Source organism: Aspergillus pseudodeflectus (assembly GCF_044049435.1).
Source record: "Aspergillus pseudodeflectus strain CBS 756.74 chromosome Unknown BJX68scaffold_126, whole genome shotgun sequence".
Taxonomy (NCBI): Eukaryota; Fungi; Ascomycota; class Eurotiomycetes; order Eurotiales; family Aspergillaceae; genus Aspergillus; species Aspergillus pseudodeflectus.
In genome coordinates this window covers 8,826-29,850 of record NW_027263902.1, presented here as the reverse complement: position 1 = coordinate 29,850, position 21,025 = coordinate 8,826, and the positions used below count along the sequence as shown (strand labels likewise).

At 50.7% G+C, this 21,025-nt stretch overlaps 10 protein-coding genes across 10 annotated transcripts; 4 read left to right on the top strand and 6 right to left on the bottom strand.

The window, feature by feature from the left end:
* Positions 1–428: 428 nt before the first annotated feature.
* On the bottom strand, positions 429–1,421 carry BJX68DRAFT_251118 (uncharacterized protein). Its single transcript, XM_071042351.1, has one exon. It carries the CDS (start codon positions 1,243–1,245, stop codon positions 895–897), a length of 351 nt encoding a protein of 116 aa, XP_070891933.1. The 5' UTR covers positions 1,246–1,421; the 3' UTR covers positions 429–894.
* Positions 1,422–1,799: 378 nt separating this feature from the next.
* BJX68DRAFT_260045 (uncharacterized protein) lies at positions 1,800–2,396 on the bottom strand (the record flags this gene model as incomplete). Its single annotated transcript, XM_071043808.1, has 4 exons — positions 1,800–1,973; positions 2,076–2,165; positions 2,280–2,309; positions 2,349–2,396. The coding sequence occupies 4 exons, from the start codon at positions 2,394–2,396 to the stop codon at positions 1,800–1,802; spliced, it is 342 nt and encodes a 113-aa protein (XP_070891932.1).
* Positions 2,397–5,658: 3,262 nt separating this feature from the next.
* Positions 5,659–6,115, top strand: BJX68DRAFT_260044 (uncharacterized protein; the record flags this gene model as incomplete). The annotated part of the gene is made up of 2 exons (XM_071043807.1): positions 5,659–5,889; positions 5,948–6,115. 2 exons carry the CDS (start codon positions 5,659–5,661, stop codon positions 6,113–6,115), a joined length of 399 nt encoding a protein of 132 aa, XP_070891931.1.
* Positions 6,116–6,291: 176 nt separating this feature from the next.
* On the bottom strand, positions 6,292–9,515 carry BJX68DRAFT_274726 (patatin-like phospholipase family protein; the record flags this gene model as incomplete). Its single annotated transcript, XM_071047711.1, has 11 exons — positions 6,292–6,486; positions 6,538–6,622; positions 6,680–7,207; positions 7,385–7,449; positions 7,486–7,742; positions 7,834–7,962; positions 7,993–8,212; positions 8,255–8,379; positions 8,510–8,695; positions 8,813–9,020; positions 9,204–9,515. 11 exons carry the CDS (start codon positions 9,513–9,515, stop codon positions 6,292–6,294), a joined length of 2,310 nt encoding a protein of 769 aa, XP_070891930.1.
* Positions 9,516–9,638: 123 nt separating this feature from the next.
* On the bottom strand, positions 9,639–9,911 carry BJX68DRAFT_260042 (uncharacterized protein; the record flags this gene model as incomplete). Its single annotated transcript, XM_071043806.1, has 1 exon — positions 9,639–9,911. One exon carries the CDS (start codon positions 9,909–9,911, stop codon positions 9,639–9,641), a length of 273 nt encoding a protein of 90 aa, XP_070891929.1.
* Positions 9,912–10,488: 577 nt separating this feature from the next.
* Positions 10,489–14,326, bottom strand: BJX68DRAFT_42956 (ankyrin repeat-containing domain protein). Its single transcript, XM_071049153.1, has 3 exons — positions 13,896–14,326; positions 13,798–13,839; positions 10,489–13,751 (listed from the first exon to the last, which is right to left on the bottom strand). Exons 1-3 carry the CDS (start codon positions 14,119–14,121, stop codon positions 10,576–10,578), a joined length of 3,444 nt encoding a protein of 1,147 aa, XP_070891928.1. The 5' UTR covers positions 14,122–14,326; the 3' UTR covers positions 10,489–10,575.
* Positions 14,037–15,116, bottom strand: BJX68DRAFT_251109 (nucleoside phosphorylase domain-containing protein). Its single transcript, XM_071042350.1, has one exon. It carries the CDS (start codon positions 14,908–14,910, stop codon positions 14,533–14,535), a length of 378 nt encoding a protein of 125 aa, XP_070891927.1. The 5' UTR covers positions 14,911–15,116; the 3' UTR covers positions 14,037–14,532.
* A 146-nt stretch (positions 15,117–15,262) lies between these two features.
* BJX68DRAFT_251107 (uncharacterized protein) lies at positions 15,263–16,211 on the top strand. Its single transcript, XM_071042349.1, has one exon. The coding sequence runs from the start codon at positions 15,425–15,427 to the stop codon at positions 15,854–15,856; it is 432 nt and encodes a 143-aa protein (XP_070891926.1). The 5' UTR covers positions 15,263–15,424; the 3' UTR covers positions 15,857–16,211.
* A 40-nt stretch (positions 16,212–16,251) lies between these two features.
* On the top strand, positions 16,252–17,488 carry BJX68DRAFT_251106 (nucleoside phosphorylase domain-containing protein). The gene has a single exon (XM_071042348.1). It carries the CDS (start codon positions 16,615–16,617, stop codon positions 16,990–16,992), a length of 378 nt encoding a protein of 125 aa, XP_070891925.1. The 5' UTR covers positions 16,252–16,614; the 3' UTR covers positions 16,993–17,488.
* On the top strand, positions 17,199–20,454 carry BJX68DRAFT_42947 (uncharacterized protein). The gene is made up of 2 exons (XM_071049152.1): positions 17,199–17,626; positions 17,711–20,454. The coding sequence occupies exons 1-2, from the start codon at positions 17,404–17,406 to the stop codon at positions 20,380–20,382; spliced, it is 2,895 nt and encodes a 964-aa protein (XP_070891924.1). The 5' UTR covers positions 17,199–17,403; the 3' UTR covers positions 20,383–20,454.
* The last annotated feature ends 571 nt before the right edge of the window (positions 20,455–21,025 follow it).

The window sequence follows — 21,025 nt, the reverse complement described above, 5'->3', positions numbered from 1 at the left end:
TTTGTTCGACTCGTTGACCTTTGACGATTACCGGTGCTACTCGTCCCTTATCGATGCTGAGCCGGCCACTTCCACCTCGGGCGGCCATCGGGCTAGGGTATCTGCAGCTCATGGTCAAGGGTGAGCTTGAAGAAACGTCAACCCGGTTCCCATAGAGTAGAATAGGATCGCCGGTCATCTCTTTAAAATGCACGGTAGTCCGGTGGCGATGGGGCCATCTATCTACGCGCGGCCCCTCATACCAGGATGTCTCGTACCTTGTAGAATGTTGGGTATGACTGGACGCGCAATGGTCGGCCCGCCGCTCCTGTAGGGGGGATGATCCCCTGGATTTTTATCGTATTCTGAGCTAGTCGCAATCTGAGATGACACCATCCTGGTCGCTGAGGTTCTACACCACACCAGGATATACCACTGAACGCCGCTCCGAAAAGACCACGCGAGGGCAATACCACCAAGAGCCAGAGGATCTCCATTTACGGCTTGGCGATTCGAGGAATCTCGTGATATTTCACTAGGGGCTTGAATCTAGTGATCACAATTCATGGCCTGTAGGTCTCACATCTCCATTCCTATTCCCACGTTACTGCGTCCGTGCTCGCATGGTCAATCCCGTCATGCACGTTCATCGTCTCTACGGCGCTTTCCTCGCGGTGCCTTTGTCGTGGGGCCAGTCGCTGAGCGGTGGATGTCGCCAGCACCCCCGCATGTGTCGCGACGATCGGATATGTGACCGTCGAAGCGAGATTCCAACGTGCTGATGTACCTACCGGTCAGCGTGGCTCTGCATATTGGAGAATTACAGAAACGTAGACAGTGCAAACACACGACAACGTCTCTAATAAACAAAATAGTGACCAATGCGGGAAACAGATTCTTACTCGACTCTTCTCTTCAGACTAGGGGGGATATACCGTCAGTGGATGCAATATCACCCGGACACGGACAGGGGCATGGAACGTACTCCCAGAGCGCCGAAGCCAAGGCTGGTATATTTTGATGGTCAATGTCTGCTTCCCAATCGCCGTCGACGCTCTCGGTACCTTCGATGTCGAGGAGATAGCTTGCTCCTGAATCCTGGCGCTGCCAGTCCACGGGGCCGGGGGTCGTGTGCGACTCACGACTTTGCGTGTCGGGAGGTGTCTGCGAAGTGTGCTTTGCCTTGATCAGCTCCCGGCGAAGCGCGTCCAACCGCGAGACAGGGCGTGTCGGTCCCCCCAGGTTTAAAGTGCCAATAGTAGCCATGAGTATTAGATCGTGGCCGACCGAACCTGAGACAGAAGATTGTACTGGCGTAACATCGACGGAGGTGCTCCTATGCCCGAGCTTTATGGGGCCACATCCCAGCGGGTGAAAAGTGCTGCGGCACACTTCCGGAAGAACAGACCCTAAATGGACAAACGCTTTCTGGGTCTCATTGGATGCCGATCGTCTTGGTGCTTTGCTCTACTTATCAAGCAGCCGGCGCTTCCTGTTAGGAGATTTAGTAGTCAGTCTCTTGGCCCGTGCATGTGATTTGTAGCAAACAGGGCGTGGAGAATGAACGAACCACCCTGATGTAACAAATAACGGACCTTGAAAGCTAGGAAACCCAGTTAGGACGGTATCAGCCCGCAGGGGTTGGTGCTCGCCCACTCGTACCCCCATAGATGGTCCACCCAACGTATCTAGTCATTCCCGGATTGATGTAAACTGCGAGATAACCAGAACCATATTTAAATACATGACCGTGTACCAGTGACAATTTCCGACCTATGCTCTAGATTTATATTGCTCAAACCTTAAATATTAAAAAACATCTAAGGGTTCAATACCCCAAGCTCCTCATCTTGGCTCGCCCACATGGAATCCGGTCCGGCAGTCGATCCCGGCAGGGTAGTCGACGGCACGCCCGTATTGGCCACATTAGCCATACAGCTGATGAGTTGCTGGTAGCAGGTGTTGAGGGCCTCTTGGGCTCCGTGAACGGCCCGCTATACGTCCTCCCATGTGCGGCCGGCGGACTGGGCATCTTACGCCTGCGAGAGCTGCTACCTCAAAGTTTCGTTCTCCAGCAGCAACCTATCTCTCTCTACTTCCACCAGGTGCAGGTCGCCTTCAAGATCTTTCACGGTCTTAAGGCAGACGCTGTGATTCTCCAGAGTTTCGGTGGAATCGTCCGCGGCCTATGAATGGGAGATGGGTTGGGGTGGGGGTTGCGTCTGCCACCAAGGACCTGGTTGGTCAGCACTGTTATATAGCCTTAGGGACGCTGCCTTATGGCTGGACGGAATACTCACCATCGAGTGACGTCGTCGGGGGTGGGTGAGCTGCGTGGCAGCAGTAGCGGGGGGCTCCTAGATACGCACCCGGTTATTAGAAGTTCGAGGGCCAGAGCTTGCGGGAAGGGAATTCATACTCCTTTAAGATGGTACTTTCGCCATGCTATCTCAGCGTCAGCGGCCACAGTTCGAAGAGTAGAATAGAGAATATTTCATGCTCTATTAACCTGGTGGAGGAACCGCTATAAGAATAACGGCTTAGCGGGGAATTAGAGAGAAACTATATCCGCGGTTATATAAGTGACGGCAGATCGTAAAGCCTAAGAGGCCTTAAAATTGCCCCTGAGACACCCACATCACCCATCCCTTACATCGACTTTTCTATGTAACCCTACCATATAATAAAGGGAAGGTTTATCAAAGCAAGATCAGGCCCGCCATATCCCCGGGCATTTATAGTAGCCCACCAGCGGATCCCCAAGCAGGTGTTGGCCCGTGGTCCATCACCCATGACTAACTGCGGCAATGTGGGGCGGGACGACCATTGACCCATATAGAGACGGGCGTCATCAAGGCCCAGATCTGCGATGCACAATACCCATGGGAACGCCCTTAGACCGGGGAAGCAGCCTCCTAATGCCACCTACAGGCACAAGCCTCAGGGCTAGTATTTAGCCTTCACCAGTCTCTATCTAGAATAAGCAGTTCCATCCACTTTGCTTTGGTCTTACTCAATAAGCGGGATCTTCCCCTGTTTATTTCACCTTGACTATGCTCTTGTCGTTTTTTATCACCATGACTGCCCAGTCTTCCCTTTTATTTTTTATTTTTTTTTAAGTCGCCACCTTTTTTCGACCAGGTCCGTGGTTTTATTTCAATATAGAAAGACGAGGTTATCGTCCCTAGAGTAATAAAGAGGAGGAGAACCTCTAAGAATAGGTTACTCAGCGGTCCCATCTGACATGGCCCGAAAAAGCGGACGAATATTCTAGCACGATTTGCCCACGGTCGTCGGAGTCTCTTCGGTCCAAGCTCCGACAACTCAAGCAGCATATCAGACAGCGGCGCGCACTTCAGATGACGCACCTGGGGAGACGCCAAGGCATGATGGCAAAGGCCACTAGGGGACGGCAGCAAGCGGCCGTTATTCCATCTCAGTCCGGTCCCTGTCCTCGCTATATTACTAATCAGCAGATTTACACCGGCATGCACGAACTCCATTCTGTAGAGAACCACCCAGTGTGCCGGAACACATTACCAGTCAACGTAAACGCAGCATCATCAAGGCTCCCAGGCCAGTCTAAAAGTGTGAAAAAGCCAGGCGTCTATAATGGGATTAATCTTCCACCACAGAGCACAAGTGAGACCACGAAAAATACACATTTTGGACGTGATGCTGACCACCTAATATTGTCCCAGAGAACCCCATCCAGTCATTCCAGCTCACCTGAAGACCAACCCGCTCCACAAACCTCGTGTGGCACATAGTCTACAGTCTAGCTGGCCGTGAGGGACCTTTAAGATCCACTCAAGCTAGGCAAAGGGAATAGGGTATTTACCTCCATCGGACTACATAGGCTTACTGTTACGGATATAATGAATATGGTTAATGTACTTTTAGAACCAAGGTAATGTAGATAACTAATTACACTTTACCTATACGCATAGTCCACTGGAGATGCCCGAAGCAGGCCTCCCTAATACCATCTCGAGGATCAAGGATATGATATCTATAAAGCTTCTCAGTATTAAGACCCGTCACATTAGGTGAACTCGGTAAAGATTATCTTGAGCTAACAGGCATCCATGTATTATAATACGCACAGACATTCCTCCCTAGAGGAAGAAGTTCGTTCCTCAGACGTCACTTGTCCGACTCGAAAACCTCGTCCCAGTGTGACCTTGCGCGGCGCTCTCAGGCGATCATGGCATGTATATCGTCGCGTAGGTCATCTGCAATCGTAGAGACGGATTCTGGTTCCTCGAATGTATTGGAGTGGTAGAGATCCAGGAGCTCGTTCAACGTCTGGAGGATGAGATCTTGGCTTTTCTTTAGGAGAGTGTAGCATGTATGATAGTATGCGTTTCAGCCTTGCTGGCGGCCAATCCGACGGACAATCTCAACAATCTCGTCCATCCCGTATGTACAGTACTAGGAGCGGGCCGAAGAAACTCTAAAGGGGGATCGTAGGTTTATATGCTGCTTGATCTCTTCCCCTAAAGGATGCTACGCAGTAGCACTAATCATACTAACCCCAGCGTTGCCCTCAAATACAGAACCATGCTATAGGGCAATACAGACGTGCTATTTATGCGGCTGTGCTTAATCACGGACTAGGTGTCAAATTCAACACAAGATAATAGGCATCTAATGTGATGTGAGAGCCCAGACAGGGCTTCCCCTTGATTTGGACGGCCATCTAAATTTGAACTACAAGACATTACGCCGACAACGAGGGTTACACTATAGGTTTTTCGACTCCTGTGGGGGGCTATAAATATTGATACGTCGCTCCTGACTCTCGCCTTTATCCTACTTCCAACAGCCCTGTCTGCTGCGGCTGTGCTGTGATAACTTGCAAAATAGATACTGCCGTAGGTACCTGCCTCATTCAACAGGTGGCTCGCTTACTATGACTAGGACGCCCTCCGTGTGATCTGCGAGCTCAGCGTGCGGGCTCTGCGCGCGCACCGGGAGCAACTAAAGCACATTAAAGAGCATTGAAACCTCTAAGAGGCGTTGCAGCACACCACCTCGGACCTGGAAGAGACGGTCAACTTGGCCGGGCTTCTCTACGACACCAATCAGCAGATGGGAACGGTGATTGACTATCTACTAAAGGAGCAGGGAACGGCACCCACCGGGGAATCCTAATCCTTTGAGTTGATGCTAGACCGTGTACTCAACTGGCTTGAGAGCACCGAAGGAGTTCGAACGGGTGGGACTAAGTCTCCGACACCAGCAGAGGACGTCACTATGGCCGAGAATCCTGTATTAACAGGAGATTCGCCCGGGATCATAGGAGAGCGGCTATGGAGCAAGCCAGGTCAAGAGGATGAGAGGCCATTCGCGGCGGCTAAACGCTGATAAGAGGGGGCTGAGATGGACCTTCTTTGTAGGCTGTTATAGAGGGCGTACGGTGGTCTTCCTGTTCATCATGGCTTCCTTCCCTATTACCACCCTGACCGATGCTCTTATGCGCATAGAGAAGTCGGTCATTGCCATTAGATTGATGTCCAACTCTGTTCAAGACGGCAGAGCCCTACTATGTTCTATATATACCTACGTTATTCTTACAAATGAAGGCCTCCCTAGAAGAGATTTTGTCTGTGTTCAGCCTGATTAACCAGGACTTGTCTGCCCTAATCACAGTGTCCTGTATTATATATCGTTGATATGTCGTCTATTAGTTACCTCCGACACTCGCCGTCCACAGGGGGCGATCCCGAGACAGAAAGCACGACTGATTTCCTGTCCAACTCAGAAAGCAGTAACAACCCGTCCGAAACCAGCAGCGACCGCGACTTTGTAGTGTCCGATACAGAGACATTGTCACGACGTTCATTCAGTGACTACTCAGCCGAGAACGGTATTAGCGACAATGCCGATGATATATCTAGAGAAAGCGTAACCTCTGCTCTGTCCCCTATGATACACCCAAACCGCACCGTGCTGACGTGGCCAGCCTCATAGCCACCGCTTCAGGCCGATCAAAGTCTTGGGGAAGAGATCGCTCAATCACAACGGACAGGCTGCGACCCAATACCTGGTGCTATGGTGTTCCTGGGAAGACATAGATAGAATTGCTGGTCTTATTGAGCGAGGTGTGCCTATGGTTCAGTCTCATGAGTGATCTTCTTATGCAGTCTTCAGTATTACTCTTTCCAGTACCTGCTTCACCGTTTCTGGTGGACGGAACCGCAACTAGATGCACATCCAGCCTTCTTGACAAGAAAAGAATCCAAAGCCTGAAGACAGACAAAACATCCGTAGTGTATCCGGGCTGTTTGATAGCTGTACTGAGTAACGTCATAGCCGTCGCTTCTTGCGCTGCGGAGCCGGTTCCACAAAATGAACCCGCCGTTTAGTCATCCTCACGCAGTAGCAGGACCGCCGCGGCGGCCAGCGGTCATCCTGGTGGTCCGGCCGCCCAAACACGGCCTCCGCCTGTTGGTCTTGCAGTAACTGTTGTATAGTCTTTAGAAAACCGCCAATGGGACGCTGCTATGCCAGGCTGGCGAGCGTAATCGTGATCTCTTCGTCCAGGCTTGGCACCGACAGCGTCACCTGTTTGCGGTAATAGCCGCAGAGGAGACACCTATCATCGTCATCTACTCGACCCAGAGAGTGACCCCGGCCACTGTAGAAGCGAGCCCCAGGAAATTCAACCAGTACCTAGTCCACAATCTATCAGGACCACGTCCACGCACACAGAATCAACCTATGCAGGCGATACTGGCCGTCAGCTCGCGATGGGGGAGTATCCAGCTCGAAGAAAAAGCACGTGGCCAACACCACTTGCACGAGCTCATCGGGTACAGTGAAGGGAAGAGCCGCCAGCTCCTCCAGCTTGCCCACGTCATCCAACCGCGGGAGATCCCCGTCCAAAGCAAGGTCGAGGCGGATGGTGTTCGATCGCAGGGAGGATGGAACATGCACCCGCCCCTCCCAGTAGGCCTCCATGCCATCCATGCATGGCGACGAATTATACGCGCGCCAGAGCCGCACGGGCCCCCAGCCAGCGGGAAACTGTCGACCAGGTGGATCGCCCGTACCCCCCGTCCCGGGTGTGTACCCGGTTCCGACGCTGATGAGTAGATCATGGGTGCGCCGCGAGGGCCAGATCACCCGGCACTCCTCCTGAGCGATGCCCATCGGGTTGTTGGCTCGGACGCCACCATCCTGCAAGGTGCCCCAAGCTGGGAGGTCCCTGGGCTGGAAGAAGCTATCTCCATCAGATCATCGGTCCCTGTATCATCAGGCATACATACCACGGGGCTGCAACACTAGCACCAACGCTAAAGTCGGTCAGTCGATCCAGACTGCTGGTGGGAAACGTCGGGGGACGAGGAAAACCTACACGTCTTGTAACTAGGGATTTTATGTCTCACTGTCCGCCTACACCGCCTCGTATAGTAGCTTCTCCGATCTGGATCCTACGCCGCGGTAATTCGGAAAGAGGATAGGCTTGCCGTTGGACGTTCAGCTCGCAACCACACTGACACGAGTCCCCGCCGGGACTAAGGCCGGGAGGTTGAAGAGTCGCAGTCTTGAAGACAACAGCTCGTTGAGGATGCGGTTAAGACTGGTGGTGTTATAATACCCATCTTTCAAGATGCCTACCATGGCCGCCAGCCACGGCCAGAGTCTCGAGGCCGGTCCGCAGGGCTGGAAGGCTTTTCGCGTAAATACTGGGAACTTGTGATATCCCTCTTCGACGGATGTCCCGTTATACACGAGATTAGTAGTGATGAAGGCGCCTACAGCTCGTCAGAAGGCTTTTTCAGTCCCGAAGGGGCTGCAGGGACACCAGAAGTGGAATAACGTCAAAACATTGTTAATCGCACCTACCTACGCTGGTACCGATGATGTAGTCGGCGACCTCAGCAATACACATCGCACCGTCCAATCGCCTTTCCAGTGCCCGCAACAAGCCCAGAGTCACCAGGCCGCGGATCCCGCCCCTATCAAGGGCCACGACTACGGCACCTTTCGTCGGGGGAAGCTAACGCACGGTGAGATCGCAGGCCTCTTGGCACCAGGGACATCGGCTGAGATCCACATGGTACTCAGCGCTGCGGCTGGGGCTGCCGAGGATTATCAGGCAGGTATCACACATCGCATGCCGACACGGCAACGTGTGCTCAACCGATCTGGAGAGGCAGAAACAGCAGATGGTCAGCAGACAGATTCCCGGCCACTGGGTCCCAACCGCGGTGAGTGTTTCCCTCTAGATAGCCACCAACGAGCGTCACGGCCCTAGTTGCTCCACAAACTGCGCTAAACACTTGTGCACCACATCATAATACCGGCCTGGGTGAGGGTCTTGGTGGATTTCCCACGCTGCCCGGCAGTGCTCTTGATAAAGACTGTCGTAGACGTCATCCGTCCGGAACCCTGTCTGTATCAGCACGTACCACGCTCTCTTACTACAACTGCGAGGGACCCGGGGCGGGGTTGAAGGGGCGCAAAGGGGCGAAGGTTCCTAGGGAAGGAAAAGGAATGGTAGGAGGAGGGGACAGCTTACTGTGCATGCCAGGAGGGTAAGCATCTATCAGCAGCGCGGAGGCTATGATGGTGTGGATGTCATGTGGTGGGCAGCCAGCTCGTGACGCGTAAGCGAGAAACTCTGCAAGACGGTGACCCAGCGATGGATCAACGGGCAGGTTCTCCCAGGCGATCTGAAGGCAATCGATGCGGGCCTTGGGAGCCACTAGCTGGCCCCCACAAAGGGTCTGATTCTAGAGATGATTCAAATACTAGGCAGAGAAGAGTAAACCCTGCTGTATCCACTGGTCCCGGCTGATCTGGATCTGGTCCAGCAGGGTACGCCGCAGCGGCTCAAAGGCGGCGCGAGGAGATAGGTCGTGGCGATCTCGAAGATCCAGGATAGAAATTGTCGGATCTGCAGTGTCAGGATCGGGGAAGCTAGACGACAGTTCCTCCCACGGATCCGTGTGATATTCGGCGCTGGGATCGGTCAGGACCATGATAACGCGCATGCTGGTGGATGATGTGGAATGACGCCCAGCATGTATCTCAGTGGGTGATCGATCTAACAGTTCGTGGGCCGCTTAGAGCTCGGCCGAACCATCCACAAACAGACATAGCACACTTATCCAAGGGAACAGGCCCCGTCGCCATACGTGATGCTTCAGGTCCATGGCCGAGCCACCGGTCATTGGGGGCAGGGGATAGTGTCGATGATGGCTGGCTGATACCAGCCGGCCGTCAACATGGTTCGCGGTCGAGTCATGAAACCCGCTCTCCACAAACCATACCGGATGCTCGGTGCTGGCGGTTGTGGTACTAAGATAGAGACGAACCAGACCAGCTGGTCCTCGACGGGTGATGTTATTCTGGGGGAACAGTGAGCGGAGGGCGGACACGCGATTGCCATTCCCTAGGAAATACGCGAGAGATGGGTACTGCGTGGTCGGATGGCTCATGTCTTGTACAATCTGATCCATCCGCCCGGTGTCGACCAAGGCCCAGCCGGTCGAGTTGTGGACTAGGTCCAGCCAGGCTGCCATGTTGACCGGTGAAGACGACCGCAGTGTGTGAATACATCCGTTCTGGCTGGTATTTATACGGTAAATATGCGCTACTAGTCGATGCTTCTTGACCTGTCATCATGGCTCGCCTGGTACCGTCCCTTAAATGAGGTGAACGTTCCTGCCTCGAAGCGGAATCGCACATCCTATCCAAATGATATCCTCAATCATGCCTTTTGCGCGGGACTGGGCACCACGAGCATGTCCTCCTTCTGGCCCATCAATAAGCGCCCATGCCCGGGCCTTTCTGCCGTACAACTCCGGAGCGTTGGTGAGATTATTGAGGCCACCATATGTCACGATGATTCGGTGACGATCTGTCTCTGGCTTCAAGTTAAAAGCAATACTTTGTCTCCGTCTCGTCTCTGTGGACATCCAGCATTCCTTGACTTCGCATTCCGAGTTACAGTACCAACATGGAGTCCACACTATCCTTCCGTCGAGATGGCGTGATCCTTGTTTGTCTCCATATCTTCGGCCTCTCCTACTTTGCGCTCTTCCTCACCTCCTTCCTCATCTTTCGATATCCGGCACAGGCTGATGCTACAGTGCCTTGCACAACCGCCCTGCCCACCCAGAACATTCCAAATTTATTTGCCAAAGCCTCAAAGTGGAGCCAGCACTTTTAGGGTTAGCGCAGTAATTAATTCACTTGGCAAGCCATGACTCGTTTTGAAATTTCCATACAGTTTGGGCGGGACTTTGAGCTCCGTGTGTTTTGATGTGTACAGATCTCTTCAAGTGCAAAATACGAGAGGCACGAAAAAAGAATACTCTCAAATACATAAGGCTTACCTTAATTTCTATTCCATATCTATCTTGTAATACCCACTAGGCCGTAAACCTCGCCAGGCCTGTTATATATGCTTTGTGTGTAGTACTTGGTGACTGAAAAGAGTAAGTCTGGTTCATTACAACACAGGGGGATTAAACCGGGTTGGATTCATGTTAGCTGCGGACAAATTCGGTCAGGTGCTGGACCGTATGGACCTATTTATATTACCTAAAGCTGAGAGGACCATATTTCTGTGCGACAGTATTATAGCAAATCATGACACATTGCTTTCAGACAGTCGTATGACTGTTTCAGTCGTCGGTGAGGGACTGGAAACTCTCGATTGATCTCTTCTTCCGCGTAGTTGAGTGGAGTCTTGCCGATCGAGTCTCGTGTGTGTAAGTCTAAGACACCTCTACACTCAAGGAACTCTAGAAGGTCCTTGGTGAACACGCCATGAATCGCTCCATGATGCGCCAAGGTTCTGCCGTCAAGATCTGTGGCTGCTGGATCCAAGCCAATGTCAAACAAAACGTTAAGAATCTTCTCATGGGATGCCGGGTGATGCATGAGAAGATGCGCCAAATTCTGGCCTTTCTTATTAACCCAAAGCAGGTCGGCACCCTCCAGAGCTAGTAGCCAAAATATGTCTGTTTGATCTGATAGATGAAACGAGTCCATGTAAAGACCTAGGGGCGAGTTTCCCTCAGTGTCAGGTTGCTTAACGTCGCAACCAAGCTGTACAAGGAGTTGAACAACTTCAGCTGAGCAAAACATGGACGCGAGATGATGATGTAACGGATTTTTACCGAAATGGTCAAGCGTATTCCAGACTCTCGACAGCACGTGGTCGCAAGTCGTGGATAGGAAATGCAGGATATCCAAACGCCCCTCGAAAAGTGCAAAGTGAAACGGGCTTAGCCCATCGGCGTCCTGCAACATGATATCATGGCCATCATTCACAAATTTTCGGATGACCTCAAAATTCCGAGCTTTGCTAGCAAGGTGCAAACATGTCTGACGAGCTCTGTTTGATCGAGACATATCTGCGCCTTTCCCTTCAAGTTTGTCTAGGATAGAGAACGCGTAATGTTTATCGAAGTCGATCACATGCTGAGGGTAATCCCCATAGTTATTAGCCACGTTGACATTGATAGATTCGTTGGCGAGGAGCGTTTCGACGATTTTTATCATCGCATTGTCTATGGCCCGATAGATATCAGAGGCTTCCGAGCCTTCATGGTCCGTGATTAATTCACTTAATGACTCCACAGCATACTGACGAGTTTCCCATACATCATCGTATCTGCGGCCAAGAACGTGACGCCTTATCCCGATATGTAGGGCAGTATCTCCGAAATGAGACCTTGTATTTGGATCGGCTCCATTTTCAAGGAGAAAGGAGGTCATATCTGTGCATGCGTTCAGGACAGAAAAATGAAGCGCCGTTAGGCCGGATTCTCCATCTATTGGAGAACCGTTTTCATGGTGCTTAGACAGGCTGTGCACAAAGCTGCGTGTGATTGCCCGCCTAGGCCACGGTCGCCTTCGAACCCCAGTTGTTAAATCGAATCCAGTTTGGAGAAATGCTTGAGCAAGTTCTTTATCTCGGTCCGCTACTGCATAAAGAAAGGGTGTCATGTTATCTTTATCACAGACATATGGTGACGCTCCTTTGTCAATCAAGAGCTTGATCATTGAATAATCGTTAAAGCGACCATTCTTGCAAACAACGTGAAGGACGTTTTGATGGTCGTTGTTCAGAGAGTTCAAGCGTGCGCCGGATTCAACTAAGACACGCATGGCCTCAAGTTGAGTATTTTCGGCGGCAATAAGCAATGGGGATTGACCACGTGCATCTTTGTCTTCCAGTCTCGCCGGAAGAATGGTTGACACCAAGGGAATTATTCCCCACCGAGCTGCAACATGAGTGATAGATAGGCCGGTCTCTAGAGTGCCCCAAGAGCCTCTTTTCAGGTAGTTATAATCATCCAGCCAAGTTTTCCACGTTCCCAGCACGTCCTGAAAGAATTTTTCATGCTCGCTTTGTACAACAAATTCTGTTCGAGCTAAGCTGGCGTGCTGTGGCCAATGCAGTACTGAATAACCAAGGAAGCCATGACCGGGTTTCAAGGCGGTCTTGTCCATGTCGGGCCGGCAATTTTGGAAAATCACCTCAATGCATCGGCATGCTATCACGTAATTGGATTTGTCGGATTGGATTTCGTGCACCTCGGTCATTAAAAAGTCCTGGACAGACATATGCAACAGTCGCACGTAGCCGTTATCGACAACAACCAATAAACGGCACAAGTCGATAACCTCCCGAGTGAACTGAAGGCGGTTGTTGATATCTTCGTCCAAGTACAAGTAGCATGCTTCAGCAATTTCCGCTATTGTCAATGGTCGCAACGCAAATGTCACCACCACTAATAACCTCTTTACACGCGGATAATCGTTCGAATTGCTGGCCGTGACCGCTGCACTGAGCAGGGCCTGGTATAAGGGATATAGTCCACGTGGGCGAGCCTCGAGTATCTTAACTGCGTCTTTTGACGGCACCCGTTTCAACTCCTCACAGGCAATTCCGACCCACAAAAACGTCCCGTCAGCCTTTTCTTCAAGTAACTGTGACACTTTCAGCGCAAGAGCCTCAGAATACTTTTTCCGCTTCGCAAGGTCCTGTACTCTATCTTGGATCATGGTTTTAAGGTCATTGGATATCTCCTTGTATGAGGCCAAGTCTACGCATGGGAAGATGGATAGACAGTCCCCAATCTCAGGGTATGGACGGCTGACGATCAAAAAATGCACGCTTGATGTGACCAGACTGGAATCCGTTGCTCTCGTGAATGACTGGGAGATTTGTTGAAGCAATATATCTTGTGATTGAGATTCACATTCGTCGAGTGCGTCGACGATGCAATATATGTCGGCACCTTTAGACACCCGGCCTATATCCAGCAGTAGCGCCCATAGCGCGTCGAATGACGTGAATAATCGTTCTCCTTGCACGTCATATTTTGACATCATGTGCTCGATAAATGGTGGACATTGTTTGATAATCTGGTACAGAAGACCTCGCAGTATGGATGTCGCCGTTCTCTGATGTTCAGAGCTGGATTCACAGAAAAAGAAAGAGAGAATGCTATCTCTGCTGGAGAAGTAGTCCTTTTTCGGGAGTTCCTCTGCAAGAGTCATAGCCATCGTAGACTTGCCGATTCCAGGATTGCCGTATAGCCACAAGACGTTTTGTTCTATGTCGCTCATGAGTTCAACTTGTCGAAACCAAATTTTGAGTTCGTCCGATTCCAAAAACCAGCTAAATGTCCCCGAGGTACGATTTCCTTTTCGCCTTCTCAATTTGTTCAGGTCCTCCCCTGGGTCTGTGATGAACAATTTGGCAAGACATGCCTTGTGTTTGTCACTGAATTCAATTTCTAGAGAATGGTCAGCTAATCAATTTGCAAGTGAGAGATGTCATACCTCGTTCCGAGAGCACAGTGTATGCCAGGTTTCTGTGTGCATCTATCATGGATAATTAGATACCTGACATCATGAAATTCTTGCGACACATTACTAACCTTGCTGGGTTGCAGGCATCCAATATTCCAAGAAAGCCTTTGCCACCGATGCTCCGGTCGCTGCGGCGTATGCTTGCCACACCTTGCTCTTGTGGCTGTCGGCATAGTCACACACCCCCTTGATAATGATGCATGGGACATTGTCCCATACCCCAGCCCCCTCCATCTCAAACCCAATGACCTTCTCTCTTTTGACAATCTCATCTCGATGCTGTCCAGACTTCATGATGGTGTCGGCAGAGGCAACAGGTCCAATATATATTGAGGTCGGGATGGCGTCCGAGATCTCTCGGTGACGGGCTTGTTGACCTTGGTCGCAATCCAGCTCGTTGCAGTCCTTCCCTGATACTTCCTCGCAGATTTGGTTAGGTGCGTTACTTCTTAAACAGGAGCACCTAGCAGAAGCACCACTATAATGCTTATGAAGATAGCTGGCCTCAAAAAGAATGTCATCAACCCCTGGATGAATCCACTTGATCCCGGTTTATTGAAGGACGCGGAGATACTATTATGCCTGGTCCTGAAGTTCCTTGCGACCATTCTCCACCCGAAGACCATTTAGAAGAGCCCGGATCTCGCGACCTGGCCTGCCCAGCGTGTCCTTGACCCCAGTCTTCCGTTAAAACCCACCCGGGTATTACCTGCCAAAGTCATATTTAATTACTAAATCACTGATGATCACATCACCAAGGAATATCTCTTGATAGTTAGGTGGAGAAGGAGTACCCCCACAGATCCCAACAACTAGAGCAAGCTTGACGCCCGGGTAGCTGACGAGCAGGCTGGACGTAACACTCGCTGCACTTCCCTTGCCCATCCCAGGCATATAGCACAGCACCACATCGTGCTTGCTAATCCGTCCATTTATATATGCATTCGCGTCGCCTCGTTGTTTACCATAGTGCCTTCCCAGCCGATCAAAGGTTTCATCAAACAGGGCTTCGACCGCTTCCGCCTCGAGGGGTAGGGCGTAGATAATCGTAATCGCAAAGTTATCGCGGCTTCTTGGTCGCATTTCGCAGCACGGGTTTTCAGAGGTTTTGGATAGTGACTTAAGTAAATTTGCTATCTCAAGCTTTCAACGAAAAGGTTTGGAGATGGAGGGAAGGCAGACCTGAAGTCGTGGGGACGCTGAGGTGTTTACGTTCATAGCCTCACCAGCTCTCCTCACCAACCATAGGGCGGCATTAGCCGCCCAGAAGAGGGGCAGCGCGGATGTCGCATAGTCTTAGTCTATTGAGGCAGCCAGTAATCGGTTATATGGGGTTCTCAAAATGGCACAATCATTTGAGCTAAGTAGGCAAACAGCTTGCGCAACTCAGGTCAGACTGGTGTTGGAGTTGGATTTGGGAACGGGTGTTCCTGTGCTGGCTCGCGTTGTGGTATCCGCTCGAGTGCCCCACTGTTTGTCGTGTTTGCACAAAAAGCCTCTAGAAGGTTCGCAGCAGCTACGCTAAACTTGTCAGGAAACCACGTGCCACATTTTGGGACATCTGTCAACATTGGAATGACTCCTATTCCCTTGTAAGATGAGGGATTTCACAACCGTCCAAGCCCACCACGCAAGGGTTGATCACTTCACAACACGGGTCTTACTAGCGAGCTTAATGTTACTGGTAGCTTTCCTACTTGGCCTGTCAGCCACCGTCTTATCTAACAATCGAGCACACTTGGGCGTATGGCTGACATTCATGGCTCATTCCATGTGGTCTGTCGCTCTCTTTGACTTCCGAGCGATGGCATACAGTCCTTGCGAGGAAGATGACACTTTCCATACTCTTCCCCCCGACCCTTTGCATAGCGCTCTAGATTATACCCAAACCCCGGGTAACTTCGGCCATGCGTCCACACCGTCGTGCTTTTCCCCAGACTATGTGCCCAATGACCATCTTCCTTCCATTTGCCAGTCACAACCTACACGGCTAGTATTCCTTCCGATCGCAGACTGGGACGAAGAATGAGTCTACCATGAGCAGCCACCTATCTATATTCACTATCGCATCGACTGGAAAAGTAACCATCAACGGCAAGAACATTGCGCACGTAACCGAGCCAGACGTAGTAATATATTTAACCGCTTGTTTGCTGCACTCAGCGGCATCAGCGGTTTTCGAAATCGACATGCCGCTTGCGGTCACGTCACAAATGAGCTGAATCTTTGAGAGCGAGAGATTTATTGCCATTTCCAACCATCTCCTGCACCACAGCAAGGTTTCCGGGTTTTGAAGTTCACAGCGTCGAGGTGGACAATCGGGCTGGGTTCAGGTTGGTGGGCAGTTGGCTGACTAGGCTTAGCTAAATGCAAACACGTCAAACAGAGAGGGGACAAAAGGGGGAGCTGGTACCCATACCCACTTAGTGACTCGTGGGAAGGAACGACCCGTTCTCCACGCCAGCCTGACTCGGGTTGGGCCAGAGATCTCCTACACTGTGTACCCAAGCATACCTTCATAAAAAGCACAAAGCTGACAGCACCGTCCCATACTGTCTGATTCAAAGGAACGATGCGATGTCGACATCCGCGCTGCCCCTCTTCTGGGCGGCTAATGCCGCCCTATGGTTGGTGAGGAGAGCTGGTGAGGCTATGAACGCAAACGCCTCAGCGTCCCCACGACTTCAGGTCTGCCTTCCCTCCATCTCCAAACCTTTTCATTGAAAGCTTGAGATAGCAAATTTGCTTGAGTCGCTATCCAAAACCTCTGAAAACCCGTGCTGCGAAATGCGACCAAGAAGCCGCGATAACTTTGTGATTATGATTATCTGCGCCCTACCCCTCGAGGCGGAAGCGGTCGAAGCCCTGTTTGATGAAACCTTTGATCGGCTGGGAAGGCACTACGGTAAACAACGAGGCGACGCGAATGCATACATAAATGGACGGATTAGCAAGCACGATGTGGTGCTGTGCTATATGCCTGGGATGGGCAAGGGAAGTGCAGCGAGTGTTGCGTCCAGCCTGCTCGTCAGCTACCCGGGCGTCAAGCTTGCTCTAGTCGTTGGGATCTGTAGGGGTGCTCCTTCTCCACCTAACTATCAAGAGATATTCCTTGGTGATGTGATCATCAGTGATTCAGTAATTGAATATGACTTTGGCAGGTAATACCCGGGTGGGTTTCGACGGAAGACTGGGGTCAAGGACACGCTGGGCAGGCCAGGTCGCGAGATCCGGGCTCTTCTAAATGGTCTTCGGGCGGAGAATGGTCGCAAGGAACTTCAGGACCAGGCATAACAGTATCTCCGCGTCCTTTAACAAACCGGGATCAAGTGGATTCATCCAGGGGTTGATAACATTCTTTTCGAGGCCAGCTATCTTTATAAGCATTACAGTGGTGCTTCTGCTGGGTGCTCCTGTTTAAGAAGTAACGCACCTGACCAAATCTGCGAGGAAGCATCAGGGAAGGACTGCAACGAGCTGGATTGCGACCAAGGTCAACAAGCCCGTCACCGAGAGATCTCGGACGCCATCCCGACCTCCATATATATTGGACCCGTTGCCTCTGCCGACACCATCATGAAGTCTGGACAGCATCGAGATGAGATTGTCAAACGAGAGAAGGTCATTGGGTTTGAGATGGAGGGGGCTGGGGTGTGGGACAACATATCCTGCCTTATTATAAAAGGAGTTTGTGACTACGCAGATAGCCACAAGAACAAAGCATGGCAAGTATATGCAGCAGCAACTGGAGCTGCGACCGCCAAAGCATTCTTGGAATACTGGGTGCCCAGTGTTAAAGGTCAGTCTTTATATTCCCGTTGAGGGAACCTCGACTCTCAAGAATTATTATTCCTGCTGGGTACTGAAAGTAACATTGTGATAGAGAAACCACCCGTTTTTCGTAACATTCCATTTGCACGAAATGTTCGATTCATAGGCCGTGAAGAGCAGCTCTACAGATTGGAGAAGGCAGTCTTCTCAGAACTCCCGCCATCCAAGATTGCAATTACTGGACTCGGAGGCATAGGCAAGACACAAATCGCACTCGAGTTGGCCTACAGAGTTAAAGAGAAAACCCCAGATTGTTCGATTCTCTGGATTCCGGCAATGAGTGCGGAGAGTATTCAGGAGGCTTACAATGAAATAGCTCAAAATATCGGATTATATCTGCCAGGAGAGAAAGGTGTTGATGTGCGAAAACTGGTGCGGCAACACTTCAGTAGCGAATCCGCCGGGCGGTGGATAATGGTATTTGATAGTGCTGATGATCGCAACGTCTGGAACAAATTGAGAACAAAAGATGGCGAATCACGCAGCCTCACTGACTGGCTACCACGAAGCGAGAAAGGATGCATAATTTTCACCTCCCGCACCTCCGAACTAGCCAGTCACCTTGCTCCGCAGCGCATAGCGGAAAATATACTTGAGATGCGAGATGACATTGCAGTTGAGCTGCTCCGCTCTCTCATTCACGATAATAATCCGTCAAAGACAGATCTTCAATTGCTAGCAAAGGAGCTTACTTATCTTCCACTGGCCCTCGTTCAGGCGGCTGCATATATGGCACAGAAGAAGACCAGTCCTGCTACCTACCTGAAGCTCCTTCAAACACAAGAAAAGCACCTTGTTAGCCTTCTTAGCAAGGAGTTTGAAGATGATGGAAGATACTGCACGGCGAAGAACCCAGTGATGGCAACATGGTTGATTTCGTTCGACGAAATCAAGAAGTCTAATCCCTTGGCTACTGAGTACTTGTCTTTCATGAGCTGTGTTGAACACAGACACATTCCTGAAGACCTTTTGCCTCAAAGAGACCCCTTGGCGCGAAACGACGCAATCGGGACACTCAAGGGGTATGCATTTGTCAATGAGCATTTAGAGGGCAGCTTTTTGAGCCTTCATCGACTCGTACACCTCGCAGCACGAAGTTGGCTTCGGGCGGAGAACCAGTTGAGTGCTAGGACTGTATACACATGCGAGAGGCTCAACGAGGTTCTAGCGACTCCTAGCGCCAGGGATAGGAGTAGGTGGAGAGCATACCTATCCCATGCGCAATATCTTCTCGACTCCGACATGATGAGTTACAGGAACATATCGAAAAGGGTCTTACGATGGAAATTAGCGATCTGCCTTCATGAGGACGCTCGGTATTTGGAGGCTGAATCATTTCTTCTAGACGAGTTGCGCTCAATGGATCAGGATCCGAGTTCAAACGTCGTCAATGTCTCACACCTCAAAAAGGTGTTAGCGAGAAATTTCGTGTATCAAGGGAAGTTTGATGAAGCTGAAGAAGCCTATAAAGAGCTAGTGATTCTAGCGACCGAATCGCATGACCAAAGCAACCGTGATGTTCTGGATGCCAGCATCAATCTTGCCACACTTTACGCCCAAACATCACGCTGGAAAGAAGCAGAGTCACAATACCTTACGCTAAAAAGAAACCATGAAAGAGAGCTAGATTCGGAAACCCTCTGCCGAATTGACAGCAACTTAGCCCGTTTGTACCTTGAACAAGGAAAATGGAACGCCTCCGCGACGCTCTTTTCTGACGTATTTGAGCGACGGAAGCGTCAATTTGGCACAAAAGACTTGAGCACTCTGATTACTCAGGCCGGCCACGCGACAGCCAGATTGTATCTGGGACACTATGAAGAAGCTCTGAAAGATTTCAATCAGATCGAGAAGACAATGCGCGAAGACGTTGGCGAGAGTCACCGATTAACGCTAGATGTCATGGCCAAGGTCGCTTTGGCGTACAAATTCACTGGGCAACTGAACAATGCGAAACAACGAGTAATGCAAGTTATTGAACTCGCTTCGAGAGGTCTCGGCAAGGATAACCCCGCGACTTTGTCATATCGAAATACATTAGCTCAGGTTTATCTCGATTTAGGCCAGTTTTCCAAGGCGGAGCAAGTCATCAAGGATATTCTCTCTGCTGTAGAATGTGAGAATGACAAAGACACACCCGAGATACTCTCCTACAAAGCTGTCCTTGCGTCCTCATACCGCGCACAAGGGAAGCTGGAGGCCGCAGAGAAAGTTGGTCGATTTGTCCTAGAAGCAAGAAAGAGAGTGCTTGGGACGGAGCATCCTGATACTTTTACCAGTGTCAGCCAGCTTGGTGTAGTACTTGTTGACCGGGGCAATTATAAGAAGGCGGAGGCCATGCACCAACAGGCACTCCGGGGCCATGAGAAGGTGCTTGGTCCTAAGCATCCTGATACTCTTACCAGCATGCACAACCTCGCCTTTGCTCTAAAGCAACTTGGAAAGTTCTCAGACGCTTCAAGCCTTCTTAAGAAATGTGCCGATCACCGCAACCAAGTATTAGGCTCACATCATCCCCAGGCGATATCCTCAACTACTGCCCTTCGTGCTTGGGAAGCAGCACAAAGTCAGTCCTCAAAACGTCAGCAACCATGTGCCTTATCAGATAATTCGCCTTCTGGCCCCACTTCTGGGCAAGCTTCTAACGATGATCATACCGACTCAGCTTTCAAACCTGTTGGCCGGAAACGCCGAGCCTTCAAGAATTTCTTCCGCAGACGATGATGTGCGGGTTGATCTCATTTTCTGTCCTAGTTAAACACGAATCATGATACAGCACCTGACACAATTCGTTGCCGTAGCTAACATTAATCCTACGCTCTTTAACCCTCCCCCTGCGTTGTAATGAACTACATTTGTTCTTTTTCAGCTACCAACAACTACACAAAAGTATGTATAACAAGCCTGGCGAGGTTCACGGCCAAATGGGTATTATAGGATAGATTTAGGATAAGAATTACGTCAAGGTTCATAATATGAGAGTTAGTATTCTTTCGCGTGCCTTTCACGTATTTCGCACTGGAAGAGATCTGTGAATTAAAGCAGGCAGGGTAAAGTCAGGTTGAAACTGTAAAGAAATTTCAAAACAAGACATAGCTGGCCAAGTGATTTATTTTCTACGCTAACCGTATAAGGATGAGCCCCACTTTGAGGGGTTGACAAATAAACTTGCAATGTTCTGGGTGGGCAGGGCGGTTGTGCAAGGCACTGTATCAGTCGGTACTCAATCGATGAGAAGATCCGAAGGGTATCAAGTTGACTGTACTGTTTCGATTCTGAGAAGATATCTGAGAAGAAGTCGCAGACGCGTGGTTGAATCGCTGCTCGAACCCCTGGACGGGAGCTAAAAGCGGCCCGATGGTGGCCC